Consider the following 17,973-nt stretch of genomic DNA (forward strand, 5'->3'; position numbering starts at 1 on the left):
AATGAAGAAAATATGTTGGTGTGGTACTAAAATATTTTTGGGTAAAAAGGAATACTGTCACCTACGAATTATATACATTTTTATAAAGCTAGTTACTGTTGGGTTAAATTTTGGTATTAATGATAATGCCATAAATATGATTTATAATGTGCGTGCCATAATGTATTCTGTACTGTCAGATATAGTAGCCATTAGCCATGCCACATGTGGCTATTTAAATTTAAATTTTAGTTAAGTGAAAGCAATTAAAATGAAAAATTCAGTTCCTCAGTCACACTAGCATATTACACATGCTTAATAGCCACATATGCCTGGTGGCAACTGTATTAGATGGTGCGGATTATCAAGTATTTCCATCATCACAGAAAGTTCTGTTGGACCAACATTGCCTAAGTACCTACCTGATTGTCTAGACTATAATTGCAAATTAGAGTCCAAATGGATGGTATGAGTGGGCTTAGATTCTCCTTTCACCGTAAATTAAACATTCAGCAGGGGTTTAATAAGCATGCAGTTTTTCAGCCAGAAAGTAACTCAGCTGTCCTCTTCTTTTATGGTAATGGAGTAGAGTGGCCTCGATTTTTTTTTGTTTAATTTCTATCTTAACATCTTTACTTTTTCGTAGTAATTAATTTCCTATTTGGATCGCTACAAAAAATAAGCATATAGCTTAGTAACAGAAGTAAAAATAGATTTGATGTCTTTTACTATATATACTTAATAATATATATTCTTTCTTATTGTCCTCACCTGGTACAGGTAGAAGAGTCAGCAATGATGGGAGTAAGTGGCTATGTGGAGTATCTCCGAGAGCAGGAAGTATCTGAGCGGTGGTTCCGGTACAACCCCCGTCTCACCTGTATCTACTGCGCCAAATCTTTCAACCAGAAGGGGAGCCTGGACCGCCACATGCGCCTGCACATGGGAATTACACCATTCGTCTGCCGCATGTGTGGCAAGAAATATACCCGGAAAGATCAGCTGGAGTATCACATCCGCAAGCACACAGGCAACAAGCCCTTTCACTGTCATGTTTGTGGCAAAAGTTTCCCCTTCCAGGCCATCTTGAATCAGCACTTTCGCAAAAACCACCCTGGCTGTATACCCCTGGAGGGGCCTCATAGCATCTCCCCTGAAACAACTGTCACATCTCGGGGACAAGCCGAGGAAGAGTCACCTTCACAAGAAGAGACAGTTGCTTCTGGGGAAACTGCCCAGGGCTCTGTGTCCACTACTGGGCCAGATTGAAACAGCAAGGAGGGGGGCAGACCTTCTTCCCCTTTGGGCCGTAAGTAACCAGCATCAGGGCCATGGGCTGGTACTTATATTCACAAAATGCCACAACACCAGATCAGAAGATGTGAGCAAGATGTTGTATCAGCAACATACACAAAAGCATTAGAGGCTCTTCCCCTCTTTCTTCCCACCTCACACTTTGGAAAATAATCAAGCAAATCAGCTTTCTAATTCAGGGATCAACAGCCTTGGTTTGTTAACTTTATAAAAAAAAAATTTTTTTTTAACAAAACAATGATAAATGACCATTTATCTACCAGTCATGTTTGAACACTGTACTTTGGTCCATATCACCCTGGTGGCTGTAATTGCCCAGATCTGAAAAATGAAGCAGGAGCCTTGGTCATCTGAACCAGCCAGCCACAAGAGAGAAGGAAGTAATCATGATGGTGGTGATGAGGGGGAATTTCTCTCCTTCCTTCCCTGCCAGAACACGCAGTTTCATATCTCAAGAAGAAAAAAAAAAAAAAAAAAAGAATCCCGGTGGTTCTTTTTGTTTTGAAAGGTTAGATTAATCTTTGCCCTGACAAGGCGTCTGATACTTTGCCTGATTGTTTCACGTGTGCAGCCATCGTGGAGCAGTATTATAATGGGCAGCATCACCTGAAGCACTTCAGGCACCTGGAAGTGAAATGAGCAGCAAAGTGTTTGCAGTAGGTAGTTCTGCACTTGGGGACCTGGGTGTTGTGTTGAGGAAGGGGGGAGCAAAGAAGGAAGTGTTTTTGTTCTGCAGTTATCGAACAGCACAGAGCCAGCCGTACTGCAACTTCCTGGTTGGTATTTGTAAGCCATAGTGCTTATACATCTTCAGGTGTTAGGAAATGGCTCTAGTCCAGATGAATTAACGCGTAAGGCTGACTACCAAAGTTTCATCCAGTCTCTTTGGCTCCTAGCTTCACATAACAGCAATATTATGCATCAAAAATGTCACTTTACAGTGAAGTGAGCCTGGATTGTATTTTTAAATCCACAGGTCTCCATATTTGATAACTTTTATATGACATTTTAAACACCTTTTTTTCTGCAATATTGTGGTTGTAGAAATTCAACACTATGCTTCTTACTGCAACTACAATTCCATTTCCTTCTACATTTGTGATAGTTTATATTTTCAGTCCAATAGAAGAACCTCACTAAATCCATGTCTTGCGTCTGCAAACTTAGTGATTCGTAAACCAACCATCAGCATATTGCTGGTGACTCCAAGAGCTTTGCTTTTTAATAATACACTACAGGGCATTTACCAGAAAACATCATGCACAATCATGTTGCAATAAATTGATCAAGGGATCGATTTTGATCAGGTTTGGTTACTTAATCATTCCTAAGATTTTTAAAACTTCAAGGGACCTTTTTGGTAGTTCTGGGTATTTCTGAGATTCTTAATCCAGCAGTGAGAGTCAGAAAGAATTTACCAAACATGTAGAGCTTTAGATGCCCTGTCTTGCATGCAGAGAATGAAGGAGGATTATTAAGGGATGCAGGCAAGTAGATGCTTACAAGTTACAGTGCCAATAGAAAAGAGAAAAATCTCTAGCTTCTCTTAATTGATCATTAATTTTTTAAAGAGTATTTAAATATGTAGTGGTTTAGGAAATTGTTTTGGTGCAGGGGCATAGATGATTGTAAAAGAGATTTGGGAGAGGGGCCGGTCATGCCTGGACTGGTGGTGAGCCATTTGTGAGAACGTTAGTAGTGTGCTCCCTTCCTGAGACTGCTTTGGGTATGTGAAAAAGTGGGTAGGAAAGAATGGCGTTGCTTTGATGATAGGAAGTTAGAATGCAAAGGGTAATTCTTAAGCAATCTGAGACCTGTACATATATATACAGCTGCACCATATCACTAATGAATGGTTATTTTTTCTTCTGGAAAAACAGAATGCATCTTTTAATAGGAATGTAATAATGCTACCATTTGATTAGAGCCTACCCTTAAACATTATGTTGAAGCCGTATTTTGTCTTCAGAAGACATAGACTATGGCATTCTCCTCTTTAGATGGGCAACAGCATGATAGGGTGAAAACTGTCGCCTAGGGCCGTCTTAGGGACCAACTATGCTCTGTGGCATAGAAAAAGTAGATTTGAAATTAGACCGAAATCTTTAAGGAAACATTTCAGCTGGTAACCAAGGCTTTCAGTGGACAGATTTTGCCATTACTAAATAGGCAGGGAGGTGAGAGGTACAGAATATGCTGCTTTAGATGGAGCTTTTAAGCCTACCAAAAAATTGTTAAGTCCATCCTACTTTTCAGAAGTATTATGCTGGAAAGTTCTTTATTGCTTTGTTAATTTCTTAGATGTTATTTGAGAAAATAGAGCTATTTAAACTATTACCAAATTGTAAAAGTGAGGTGCAGTAATTTCTGTAAAGAGAAACTTTGCAGCATTTGTCAGTACTCCATCCAGGGTTAGCAACAAACATTTTAAATGAAGTAGGGACTGTCTGATAGATGTGGAAATGCTATGAGTGTTTGATGGGTTCCCCCTCCCTTTTTGTTCACTGCTAATAGGTTTTTGCTGTATCTGTACTGTGAATAGAGTGCTTCTCGGTCATCTAGGACCACATCAGCACAATCATGTTTGCTGGTTCTCCTATTAACTGGCCTAGTGCAGAGCTATGAAATTCATGAAAATTCAAGCCAGCCTAACTTTTAAACAAATTTAAGTTTCTGAAAGCAGTTTCCCCGTTTTAGTTAGAAGAGATATTATTCTAAATAACTATCCAAGATTGTTATCCAGGTTCACTGTGACATTGTCCTAGTTCTTAGCTAACATCACTGTAGGGTCATAGGAGTTAGTAGTGTTCTATCTACCTTAATGAATAGCTATAAAGGTGTGTGCACAGAGGATACCTCTCTTAAGGATGTACTAAATGGACTTTAGCTAATGCTGAAAACTCATTACCAAATTTTAACTTGCACGTGTCACCTTATGAAGGGAACAGCATTAGCAGTGAGAGCTAAATCATCATTAAGTACCTTAATGCCATGAAATAGCAAACACTGGGACTGTTTTCATTTATTGAGTAGCACTTAATAGCAAAGGAGCTACCCAATATTCTCAGCAAAAGAAGAGAGATGACAATATATTAATCTGCTTTCATTCTAAGAGGTACCTTTTATTCTCTCTCAGAACTCTGATACCAGTTTAAAATATGGCATTGGCATGAACGGTAATACTGTACTTAGGCAGGAGGCTCTTTCTAATGACTTGTTCTCTCTTTACTCAGAACCATATTTACCTCTGAACTGAGTTGAATTTTACTTTATGTGAGTTGCAAACTACCCCCAAGCTGTCCGTTATACTAGAGGGTCAAATCTAATCTTGAATGTGTAAAAGTAAATTCGTTCCTGAAGGATAAAAATTGGAAAAGAAGGGAGATAGCAGTTAAGGGAAGTTTTCTTGTTATTTTTTGTTTTTTGTTTTAATGTTTCCAGTTCCCCCTACATCATTGAAACAGGGTTTTCCAAAGATGGCATGACAATAGAAATAAACCATTGTCCTACTAACTTCATAGTTGAAATCAGGCCTTGGTTGGAAGTGGTTTGATGGAAGAGTGAAATAGTGAACTTCATCCTTAATAGCTGAATAGTCTTTAGTCAAGAAATAACTTTTGAAAAGTTTTAGCTGTTACTTAACACTAATTTTGTTTTAACTGGTAAAAACGACATTTTATTTGACTGGAAGATCTAATTTAAAGAAATGAAAGCAGTGGGTAATGGAAAGGAAATTAAATTGAACAAAGATAAAAGTCTTCTTAGTCATAGTGCAAAGGCATTTAATCAGGAAGGAGTTGGAATCTTGGAAGTTTTTATTTTTTCAGCTGCAACAGACATGGTTTTTTTTTCTCTTCCTCAAATGTTCTCCTTATCTGTATACTTACTCATTCAGTATTTTGGTTGCTGAGATTTAGAGAAGGGACAACTAGCAATTAAACCAGGTAAATCCCTTAATTTGAGAGGATGCCCCTTAGCAAAGTATATCTCTAGGATTTAGGAATTAGATCAAGGTTCAGCAAACCATAGCCCCCAGGCCAAATCCTGAGGTCACCTGTATGTGTAAAGAAAGTGATAGTGGGATAGATCCACACCTATTCGTTTAGGTATTGTTTATGGCTACTTTCTGCAATAGTGGCAAAGTTGAGTACTTTGACAGAGACCACATGGCCTGCAAAGCTTGAAAACAAAAGTTTGCCGAGTCCAGAATTAGATTTGAAAGAATTACACCACTGCCTCTCAATTTGTCACTCTTGCCATTTTGCCTTTATAATAATAGTTTGGTTGAGGTTTTAAATTCATACTGCCATATATGCATCAGTTTCTTGAAAGAGGTTGCCATCTTTTTCTAGATCCTTGTCTCATTTGTGCTCCTTCTTGAATCCCATTGCTTTAAAGCATTTAGAGTAGGCCTTATGATTTGTCCTTGCCTTAAAGGTGCATTAAAGTTTAGGATGGTAATTACAGATTTAAGAAAGTAATTTTTTAAAATAATTCCCATGCATAATAATGTAGGGTTAAATGAATACCATGTTTACATAAAGTACTGTAAAAAAAGTAATGTTTTTATAAGTGTTTTGCCATTTCTCTAGTTAACATAATGATGATGATGGCAAGAATGAATTTATTCCCACTAGTATTAAAAATTAATTTCTGTTATGAATAAGTGGTTTGATTCTTATCCAAAGTACTGTTTTTCTAGATTAGAAACCTCTACCCATTTCCTTTACTATAAATCTTCATTTTCTCAAGTAAACTCACTCTGTTCCATGCGGAATAGTAAAAAGCCAAAATCTTCCTTTTTTTTTTTTTTAAGTCAATGTTTTAAAACATAATGAAACATCTGAAGATTTAAAGTTCTTCTTAGACCTACCTTCCAATTTCTGTTATTGTTTGTAATTCTTCTAAATCTGTAATGGGCCATTATGTATTTGATTTGTGAATGTTCATTCTTACTGTTCAAATAGCTTATTTATGCCAGATCTGGAAAAAATGGAAAATGTTAGGATGATAATAAACAGAATTCCTTGCAAGAGGAGAATATAATTGCTCCCCATTTGGAAACAATACATGGACTTCTGAGGTAAATTTATCTGGGCAAAGTGTTCTAGGCCATGCTGATACAATACAGTGGATTTGATTCTTACTTTGTTGTGAGCTCTACCAAGACATACGAAGTTTGGATGAGTGACCTAGCCGCATATACGGCACCTCTTCAGTAGGCATTTTATTCTTAAAGTTGCCTTTTTTCTAAGTTGGATGTTAGTAGGTTTTATATGTTACGCCCTCCAAGTAATAGATAATCTTCATCTAGAAGGTTCCAGAATATTTGCATAGGTGATATCTGCCTTGTTTTAGAGCACTCATAGTAATAGTTCTTGAGACTTTGGAGTGCTGCTTTTCTGGTTAATTTGGGATTCTGATTAATCTGGGGTAGAGGACTTGCGAAAGAAATTGTATTTAGGTAGCCCAGTGAATCATCTGCATCCACCACCATTTGAGGTCTTGGTGATAGATGTCATTTAAATACGAATCTGTTGAAAACAATGGAGTTTGCCAAGCATTATGACTTCTTTGATAATTATCAGTCTTATGTTGCTTTGCCTCCTTTGCTTTTTAGTGTCTGTTTTCACTCTTATTCTTAAGTGGTGCTTTTCCCAGGGCCAGTCTTTTTACTTTGCATTAAGTATGTTTTCTTGCTCAGGACAAGCCAAAGTTGGATATTTTGAGTACTTTCAAACCTGACTTAATTACATTCCAAAGGATGTAATTGTTGATAGGAACGGTGATATCAAAACCTGCAAGATATCTGTACAGACTATCCAGTTTTGTTGTGTAGGCAGACTATCTTTTCCCTCAATTGTGAGGAACAGCAATGACGTAGAAGGCAAATATTACCTGAAATATACATTATGTTCACAGAGCGTGCATATATAAGATAAATAAATTTCTTATCTTACATCTTCCCCATTATCTGTATAATAAATACCTCCCATAGTAACATAATTAAGAAAGGTCCATTAGCTCAAATAGTGGAAGCTTTAAGCGCAAAGCTTAGTTACAAAGGCAGAGCAGTTTAGGGAAAAAAAACCAAAAAAACACTTCTCTAATGCTTGCTTTTTTCATGTCTACTCAGTAAGTCCTGTTACGGAAGCTAGAATTCACCACCCAGTTAAGAGAGATATTTGTTCAGTATCTCATATGACCAACAACACAATTTAATATACTGTGAATTTTAGAATCTCAATTAATCCATAATGCTGGAAGTCAAAGTATGTATCTCATAGGAAAATGTTCCCTATTCTATGAAATCACTTATCTTAAATGGTAGGTAGCATACAGGAGAATCTGTTCCATTAAGTAAATTTTTGTTCCATTAAGTAATTTTTGGTACCAGACAATCTGCTTGGAATTTGTATAACAAAATTGATTTTAGACATAGTTTAGATGTGGCTTCCTATACTTGAGAGTCCTAAACCCACTTGGTTAGAGGCTGGTGTATACTTTTAAAAGCCTGCACTTTTCACTACAGAGATAAAAGATCAAAAAGAAGGGGACAGAATTAACCATACTAAGTGCTTTAGAGACATAATTGCAGTACATTCTCAAAATAATCCTATGAGGTAGTAATGGTAGTAACTAAAAATAGCTGACTTTAAGTGTTTACTGTGTGTTAGGCACAGTTCTGTTAACTCATCTAATCCTTATGACAATCCCATTAGGGTAGATACTGTTATTATCCTCACTTTAGAGAGAAAGAAACGGAGACAAAGAGAGGTTGACCTAGGCAGTCTTTCACTACACTTGACATTCTTAGTAGACTATGTTGCCTTTAATAGGTGTAATTATACTACATTTTATAGATGAGGAAACTGTTGAGCCCAAGATTACACAATGGATAAATTGCAGAGCCAATATTTACCAATCTGATTCCAAAGCCCAGGCTATCTCCAGTACATCGTGTTAACTCTGTTTACTTATAAGTGTTGGAGTGAACTAGAATATACAATAGCCAATAACAGCACTGCTTTTAGTGAACTTTTAATTCAGGAATAAGTGATTGGAAGATTTCTTCATGAGATAAAGCAGTTGACCTCTGAGCAGATGTTGAATGATGAATATTTTCTGGGGATATTGCCCACCAATTTAGAGGAGTCACCCATTTGGTAGTTCTAATTGTGAATGATTGAGTTACTACCAAGGCAAAAATTGAAAGATAGCATTCCAGTTATCTATTGCTGTGTAATGAACTATCCTAAACCTTAGTGACTTAAAACAGCAACTACTTTATATATCGCATGATGTTGTGAATCAGAAATTCAGGAAAGGCTAGTCTAGGCAACTTCTTGCTCCCTGTGGTGACAACTCAGGTCACCTGGTAGTATTCAGCAGGTGGTTGGACTGGTCAGGAGTCTCCAAGATGATCTCACATTCCTGACACCTTGGTAGGGAGGGCTAGAAGACTAGGCCCAGCAGGCCTCCTCTCCCTCTCTGGAGTCTCAGGGACTCTGTATCTGATCTCTCCATCATAGCAGTCAGAGTTATGAAATGGCAGCTTAGGCCTCCAAGAGGCTGGGCGGAGGATGCCAGTCCTCTTCAAGGCCAGGCCCAGAGCTATCATAGAGTCATCACCATACACTCTTGGTCAGAGAAGTCACTGGTCAGCCCAGATTCAAGGGGAGAGGAAATACCTTACCACTTGATGGAAGATGTGTCAAGGATTTGGGGCCAACTTTAATCTGTTATAGGTAGCATTAGGTTTTTTTTGATTTGTCTTAACTCTTGTGTGTTCATTTAGGTCAGTTGTTTGTGCCATAGAAACCATTTCTTAAATCTACCATGGGTCAGTAAAGGAGCTAGAAGGAGAATGAGACAAATACCTGGAACAGATTTCTTTAGCTTCCCACCCCCTGAGTTTCATTTATATTATAGCAAAATTTCCATTTTTTCTTTTGTTCCAAGTTCCAAATTGTGAGCATTTGCCGTTTGTTTTTTGTTTTCCTGTGAAGCCACAGTAACTGTCTATGCTAAACCAGAAATACTCTAGAGGGAATAAAAAGCTTGCTGTTACAGACCTTGATTTATTAGAGATGTCAGCTGTATTTAATTTACAAATAGGCAAAAGCTCCTGTGGTATGGAAAATTTATATGGCTGCTAAATCTGTTTCAACAGGAGTTTCTATTGAGTGGCTAGATGGATTATATTCTTGAGATAATTGCAAGTTTTGCCTACATATCCTACACATCTTTACTGCCACCATACCACCTCTGGCACAAATTTGTGCTAGGAGAATAGGTTCATTCCATTTATATTACCTTCCATATGGGAAAATCCGTTGCCCAGTTTTATAGTTGTTAATCTTTTAAAATTATCAGTTGCTATCAGCTTCTGTTATATAGAATAACAAATCATTGAACTTTTACAATTTTTGGTTAGACTTGTCAAATTTAGGATGCTTTATTTAAATTCCTGCTGGCTTATAAATGGACTTTTATTGCCTTCAGAAGGAATAATGGCAGAGAATGGATTCTGCTCTAAAAATGATCATCCCCAAATGAATAAACTTTCTAAGAGAAGAAAGGTTTGGTATTATCTATCCATTCCATGTATAGTGGTTTCCTAGAGAATTAGTTGTGAGGGCTTCTTGCTGGTCATCCCCAATTATCATATAGTGAAGAGATCTCTGTTCCCCGGTCAGGCCTCAGGAATTACAAATACAGGATATAAAAGGGGTACTCAGGGCTGAAGACTTAATTTAGGACTCTAGAAAATGCTGGGAAGAGAAAAGAAAGACTTTGGCATTTGTAGTTGAATAACCAGGGTTGGAATGTTTGAGTCATTTAGGCATCAGGATTAATTAGATTTTATCATATAATGATTGGGGCAAATTTTGATGAATAAAAATAAAATAGCCTTAACATTTTCTTTTTTATCCATATTTCCACTCTGCTGTACCTCAAAGTCTGCTGTTTGTGACAGAGAAGCCTTTGAAAATATACTCCCAGGGAATGAAAAATTGGTTCTAGGTACTTTTGCTAGAACCATCTTTGCCATAGTCAACTTTGCTGCAAGCATTTTCACCTTATAACTAATTCGCTGTAAGGCGATTTTGCCATAAAAGATAAAATAAAAAATAAAAGAGGGACATTAAAAAGGACATAATGAAGCATGAATAACAAAATTTTAAAAACTTTATTGCAAAATACAAAATATTTGAATACCTCTAAAATGTGTGTAGATTCATGGCAATCCTGCACAAATAACTGATTTTGTGTGTTGTACCTAAGCACTTGTCTTCCAGGTCTTTCATTCTTAGTATTTTATACTTTTTTTTTTTTTTTTTGCTTGTTGATTCATCTCCTCATTCAGCATTGTGCTTTTTCTTTTTGCTTAAATTTCTTCCTTCATTAAGAGAGATATCAGTTTCCAAATACCAGGATGCATATTTGTAGCCATGCTTTGTATTGCATTGTGAAAGCCTCTGCACTGTTGTTTGTTCTTGGCATTTTGTCATATGTCCATTCATAGACTTTCCAAAGTTCTGTGGGAAATGTGGGTTCAACTGTGCACCTTTCAGGCTTTTGGCCTCTTTATCCTCCAATGTAGTGTTTCAAAATAAGAAACCAACTCTTGGAGCAAATCATCATTATCTGTCAGCTCAATAAAGGCATCAGTAATGTTGCTAACTGGGAGAAATGCCAGTTGAAACCAAACTATCAAACCAAAAACTGTCATCCAGTTATTTTATCTTTTGTGGCAAAATTGTCTTATGACCAATTAGTTATGCTGTGAAAATGTTTGCAGCAAAGATGCTTATAGTGAAAATACTGGACACTTGAAAAATATTTGATAATCTATGAAGATGCCTCTCATTCGGTTTCTTACAGCTCTTTGGGCCCTCCTCTAGATTCTCTGTGACTCTTAAATTTGAAATCATCTGGTGTTTGCACGAAAACTAAGTATAATTGTTTCTTGAACAATGTGGGAGTTAGGGTGCCGACCCTCTGCAAGTGGAAAATCCCCCTATAACTTATAGTTGGCCTCCGTTTCTGTGGTTCCTCTGCATCCAGGGATTCAACCAACCACTGATGGTGTAGTACTGTAGTATTTACTATTGAAAAAAACCTGGCTATAAATGGACCCATGCAGTTCAAACCCATGTCGGTCAAGGGTCAACTGTACTGTGGTCTCAAATTGAAAAAGAGAACAAAGTCAGAAGAAAGGGAACCTGCAGATTGACAAAATACTTATTCTTTCTTTTCAGCATCACAAGTCTAAACCATTTAATAACCACATCCTGAGAAATTCCTTCAGGTTTAGATTTCTGCTTTTAGCATATCTTGTAGCAGATGTTTTGACATTTTTGAAGATGATCTACTGAGTTTCCTATAAATAGAATCCTAACTGCAGTGGTTCTTAAAGAACCACTGCAAAAACAGAATTACAACACAGGGAACAAAGCTTAAAATGTGTTTCCTCTGGAAGCCAAGATGCTGTAAATCAGGAGTCACTACGTGTGGCTGGAATCCACCTCTAGAATGGCCATCAGCCAGATAGCAAAGAAGATATTTAGAATTTATATCGTATTTGATATTTTTACAAAAATGATTTGAAATCATGTAACTTGAAGTTTTAAAAAATGAGCCTGTTTTCTTTTTGGAAAAGTGGGCCAATAAAAATAACACTAATATAATTCAATTGTATATGCATGTGCATTGAACACAGAGTGGTATACTAAAGATAGTTCATGCAAATAACTTTTGTGGGAAGTTTGGCTATTTTCTTAATATCTTTTTTTCATAAATGTATGTTTATAAATATATTTACTCATCCACTATGACCTTGGTAGCTTTAGAAGCATCTTGTTAGCTGTATCATCATTGATTATAAAAATCGAATTCTTGGCATAGTAGGCTATGAGAGCTTTTAGTTGCTGTGTTTGTATTTTGGCTAAGAAAATTGTTTCTTGCACTTTCTATTTATAAAGACGTTATAACACTTTGCACCCACTTAGTGCAGCTGTTCTTCAGCGACAAAAGATGTAGGCGTTAAAGTGAAATGTATGTTTAGAAGCCTGGCAAAAGGAGGGATCTCAAAAGAACAAATTTGGCTTGCATCTACCTGAGAAAAGCTGGGCGATAATATAAAAGTTAGATTGAAAGTATCTGTTGGGCTAGGTGTACAGTTGCTGCAAGTTGCAATATCATTGTGAGTTGCCAGCTATGTGTATGTGATTTTATGTATGTGTGTGAGAAAAAGGTGTCTGATGAAGGCAGATAAGTCAGTGTAGAAAATTCTACCTCCCATTAAAGACTGAGAATATTCCAAGATTGCCCTGTAGCCCCTTAGGCAGGAGGCTGGATTCCTCAGCCACCATCCACCCCATTCTCTTGTACTCGCTTCAGCTCCTCTACCTCTGAGCACTTGGCTGAAGAAAGAGTGTAGCTTTCTGTAGCAAGCAAAGGAAAGCCAGACCCAAAATATAGAGACTGCAGTATCTCACCTCTTGTCATGTTCAGATGTCAGTGTTTGGTTTCGTTGCCCAAATCAAACAGTGTCAGAACACTTGGGTTCAGTGCTTTTATCCACTGGCTTCTATTTGGCAAGAGTAGCCCCGTGGAAGTGGAGTCTTTCTGTTGTTTTTAAAGGTGCACTCAACTCCTTTTAATGATGTGAAAATTTTGTTTGAATCCTGAGTTTTTTTTTTTTTTTTTATTTTTAAATTGCCATTTGCAGTCCATTTTGGGGGACTGGAATATCAACCATAGTTTCCTGATAATGAGCCTTCTGCCAATATCTTAACTTGCAGTTTTGCATGCAGTTTTTTGGATGACCCGTTTTGCTTTTAGACACTCCGAAGAGAGATTTTTCTGGTTTTAATGCCAATACTGTTGAAATAGTCAGGATGGCCTGTTGTGGGTGTCAGGAAATTCAGTTTCGGGAGTAAAATGCCACTAGGCAGGCCACCTAATCTTTAAATGCAGTTGTAGCACTCAACTGATTTGCTGTTTGGGGCACAAGTACACTGAGCCAAGTCAGGTTACCTACCGTTTGAACATTTGTTACAGCTGAGGAAGGACTACTGGCCTTTTCAGAAATACCCCCGGATGCTTTCCACCTTTTCATTTCTAATGCACTGGCTGGTTGTAATTGCAAACAGGGATTCTCTGATTAGGAGTGAAAATGAGAGAGTGATCCATTTTCAGATTTTTAGAGGTTGGCATCTGTGTTTTAGGTACTAGCTGATAAGTAGTTACTTTCCTGATGACTGGGTAGGGCAAGTGACAGTATAGTGTGAAATTCCAAATGAGACAAGCAGTACCCATTGGTGACAACTGATATCGTAAGGTTCGCCCGAATACAGTTTGAATGCTATAGGGAGATAGGCAGTAAAATCAAGTGAATCTATTCACCACAGCTATTTTTTTTCTAACGATAGAATCATCGTCAGCCTATAAGCCATGCTCCTAATATCCTAGACTCAGGAATTAACTCCTGCTGGCTTATCTTTTGTGTGTGCCCAGAGTTTTTGCCTAGGCCTGTCCCCAGCTGTTTTGCTACAAACACATACTTAAGGTGCAGTCTTACTAAGTCAGTAATATACTGTCGGCAGTGCAGCCTGTTTTACAGCCAAAGTGATTTATTGAAATACAAAACAAACAAAAAAGTGAGAAATGCCTAGGTAATTTGTTTGAGGCATGTTAAATCCATGAATCTGGGAGGAAGCATAGAGTCTTATCTTTCTTCTATCTGGCTTGGGTGAACAGTGACCTTAATGCTTTCTGTTACAGAGCCAGTTGACCTAGACAAGTAATTCTCCATCTTGGCTGCACATTAGAATCACCTGGGGCACTTAAAAAAGTACTGATGCCTGGGGCCCCCTCTAGACGTTCACGTTTAAGTGGCCTGCTGTGCAACCTGGGCTTTAAAAGCTCCTCAGATGATTTTAATGGGCAGCCAAGGTTGAGAATCATTTTCTAGGTAGTCCTGAATGGTCTTTGGCAGGATAACCTCTACCTGGTTCTCTTTTGTCATAAGATACCTTTATTGGTATCCCAGGCATGGCTCTGAGTTTAAAACTTAGAGTGGGCCAAGGCTCAAGTGGTAAAATGGATCATTTATTTGTCCTCGGAGTAATTCAGTAGAGAGATGTTGCCATCCACTCAGTTTCCTCTCTATACCAAAGTATGCATAAGTCAGCAAAACAGATTTTCAAAGTCTGCACCCTAGAATCCTCTTTCCCTTGCATATGTGATTTAAGTGGAGATTTTTTTAACTCTGCTAGCTGAGATGGAGCGCTTGAACTTATTAAGAGAGCCAAGCCCAAGCCACCTAGGGTGATTTTTATTTGTAAAGTAAGCAGGTGGCATTGTTAAAGTTAATGAAGAAAAAGAAGGGCCCTTCCTGGGGTGATGGTGATGTATTTGATTGTTTCTTAGCCTGTCTTCTAAGTGGGATTTCGATGTAAAGTGACTTTCACTTTTCCATGTTTCTTTGTGAATTAAATGCACTAGCTAAGGCGTAAATATTTCTGAGTTTTACATGAAATGTGAAGTGAGTCATTTCAGCATCTTTGTTCCAGGATATCAAAGACTTAACCCAGTAATTAATTCCCAAACGAGTTTTCATATCTTTCCTTCTCCTGCCCAGGTATAAAGATACCTGCCCACGGCAACGTCACACGTGATAATGGGGAGGGGAGAACTGTTTGATTATCCTTAAAAAAAGTGAGAACCACCATTCCAACTAAATAGCTACCAAGTGATTTCTAATTCATGAAAGAAATTTGTGTTTGAGAGCAAGTTCAAATATAGCAGTCTCTCATCTGAGAGACTGCCGGCACTGTAGAAATTTTCATTCATATATTGCCTACAAATAATTGATAATTTAAGTCTCAAATAGGTGGCGTGTTTGAGAAGAAAAAGTGGGTGGAAGGAAAAATTGCTAGTGCAGAGGACTGAATTAGCATCAGGCTATGAAATTTCATTAAAATAACATTAAGGCCTGGCTGTTTGCTTAGCATGTGTATGCTGCAATGTCAGAGAAAAATGCCTCCTATGCCTTAGAAGATTTGTGAAGGCTTCCTTATATTGGGTGGAATAGAAGAGCAATAGCCTTTGAGACTTGTTTGCATCCAGAGAGTAGCCCATTAGGGTTTTCATACTGAGGAACATGGTGGAGTACTGTGAAACACTGTTGAACTTTATGCAAATCACACCGCACTGGATTTTAAGATTTGGGGAAGGAGAGTAGAGGAGGAGGAGGGGGAAGTAATGGTAAAAATATAGAGAGAGAAACTTGTACTATATTTTACACCAGTAATGAAACAAATTCCCTATCAGGAATTCTCCATCAGGACTGTGAAGTTCGGCCAAGTTCTTCTGTCCTACTGATTGGCTTGCTGATTCCTCTTAAACCTCTAAGAAATCCTTTCTGAAAGAGCTAAACAAAAGCTGGTCTGACTGCAGTTTCACAACAAAAGAAAAACATTCCCAAACTATAGGCAAAAGAAATGTCTCAGTCCGTTAACTTTTCATCCTCTATGGTCTATGTTCACTGTTTTAGCCTGTTGAATTATTTTGTGGTCTAATAGCAGAACTTAAATAGATCTGCCAGATCAGTCAGGAACCAATGGCTTCTCCTTTAAGAAATCTTAAAATCAGAACTCTCAATTTTTGGCACGTCAGCATAAGTGAGTAAAGGGAGAAGTAGGTTGAAAGAGCACTTAGGGAATTCCCTGGCGGTCCAGTGGTTAGTGGGTCCTTGGCGCTTTCACTGCCAAAGGCCTGGGTTCAATCCCTGGTCAGAGAACTAATAAGATCCCGCAAGCCACTTAGATTGCCCTTAGACATCCTGGCTTCTCATAATTTCAGGTGGGACCCACTTATGCTCTGTCTCTGAGAAGAAAAGACAAGACGGAGGGTTCAAAGAAAAGTCAGTGTAGCCGAAATACGGTTTCCTTCAGATGGACATAGTCTGAAAGAAATCTGTCCACCTGTTCTCAATGGTGCTTATATGGTGGGTGACAGCTGTCTCCCATCTACCTGTCCCTGGCACTGTGCCTTCCCACTGGTCACTGTGAAAAGCAGATCACACTGGACTCAGAGGCCAGAATCCAGGACAATTTCCCCCCTTCTCATCACTTCTTCATACAGCTAATAATGTAGCATTTACTTCTCTTTGGAAAATTCTTGGGTTTGTCCCCCAAGAAATAGTAAAGCATTTATAGGAAAACAGAAAGTAAGATTCTGGTGGTAGCTATCAAATAAAGAGATTACAGGAAAATTTTAACTTCCCCTCAGCTGATATTTATTGATAGCAAGGACCAACTATGCCTCCTCATCCTGAGTTTCTAAAGGCTACCATAATATTTCTAAGCAACAAACTTATCTAACATTTTTTCACAACTTGTTAATCAAGGATTCATATTAAAACAGACAATCAATTTCTAAAATGTTGTTATCCCTGAAAGGGAATGAGATAGAGTTTTTAACTAGAAGAACCTACCGGTCTGTTTTTTCCCTTTGAAAAAACTAACATTTGAGGTTTGTGTCTTTCATCTGAAGCGATTACTCCATTAATAAAGATGCCTCAGAAAAGTCGGTGAGCCAGGCTAGCACTCTTGCACCTCTGAGGGTGCTGGACTGAGTTTGTACATCTTATTTCCTTAGAGAATATCTGTTTTTATTATGACCTTAACTATAAATACCTATATATAGGAGTAGGACTTTCTCTCACCCCACCCTCTTTTAATCATTATCACTTAAGTGTAAACCACACCTCCCCCCACCCCACTTTTACTGAAAAAATGCACTTTAATTCCTAAGGAGAGTGGCTGTTCCTCGCCCTGAAGCCAGATTACTTCAGGAGGAGAGTTGAGGAGGGAGAACTCTTGGTGGACCTCGTGAAATTAACTAAATTCCATAATGTAAACACAGAAATCAACCATTTTTAAGCTGCCCCCCACCCCCAGCCAAAGGGAAAAAGAAACAACCAAATGAAAAAGTTCAAAATGCCTGCCTTGATTTTAGAAGTTTCACGGGGGAAAATACCCAATGTTAAATTATTTTCTCAGCTACCAAATTATCAGAAACTTGCGGGTGGTTTCGTGGGAGGCTGAGACTTTTTTTTTTAATAAAAGGCAAGTGAATCACAGGCTACAAAATATGATCCTGATTTGTGTTGTTTCTAAGTATCAGATTTGTTCTCTCCCTTAATTTGACAGGCGTTCTCAGTCTCTCCTCCTGTAGATTCTGTCCTTCCCCTGATGACAAGCCAATAGTTCTTGGTGGGGTTGCATGTCTCCTAGAGCCCCAGGAGCCCTGTTGTGTCGGGGGAGGGGGGAGGGCAGGAGGGTGGGCAGAGACTGGGGTTGGGGGAGGGAGATTCAGAGAAAGTGAAAATATATGGGTTTATATAAACATATTTAAAGCAGTTTAGCAAAAGCTTTCTCGTTGAACAGCTTTAAGAACAATGTGAATGAAATCTTAGCAACTTGGTTAGTAATTTGAAAAGTCTATTAATGTATACTTGAAATTCTGTTTGTATAAAAATACATTTTCCTCTTTATTTTAACACTGTGTAAAAGAACATTATGCATGTGAGTGGTTTGAGAATTAAATGATTTAATATTCAGATTTGAATCTCTGTCTTTTCTGTATAGAGATTAATTCGTTTAA

At 38.0% G+C, this 17,973-nt stretch overlaps 1 protein-coding gene and 1 long non-coding RNA gene across 3 annotated transcripts in view; one reads left to right on the forward strand and one right to left on the reverse strand.

The window, feature by feature from the left end:
* Positions 1–1,359, reverse strand: part of LOC118890797 — a 15,851-nt gene extending 14,492 nt beyond the window's left edge. Inside the window, exon 1 of the long non-coding RNA XR_005018829.1 lies at positions 1,348–1,359. This is a non-coding gene — a long non-coding RNA (uncharacterized LOC118890797). The remainder of the gene's footprint in view (positions 1–1,347) is intronic.
* Positions 1–17,927, forward strand: part of ZBTB37 (zinc finger and BTB domain containing 37) — a 27,651-nt gene extending 9,724 nt beyond the window's left edge. Inside the window, exon 4 of one of the 2 annotated variants that reach the window (XM_036844045.1) lies at positions 760–17,927. In XM_036844045.1, coding sequence (XP_036699940.1) covers positions 760–1,248 — 489 coding nt within the window. In that variant the 3' untranslated portion in view covers positions 1,249–17,927. The remainder of the gene's footprint in view (positions 1–759) is intronic. The other variant, XM_036844053.1, reaches the window with a different exon arrangement.
* Positions 17,928–17,973: the final 46 nt, after the last annotated feature.

The sequence above is a fragment of the Balaenoptera musculus genome, chromosome 1 (assembly GCF_009873245.2).
Source record: "Balaenoptera musculus isolate JJ_BM4_2016_0621 chromosome 1, mBalMus1.pri.v3, whole genome shotgun sequence".
In the NCBI taxonomy this organism is placed as follows: domain Eukaryota; kingdom Metazoa; phylum Chordata; class Mammalia; order Artiodactyla; family Balaenopteridae; genus Balaenoptera; species Balaenoptera musculus.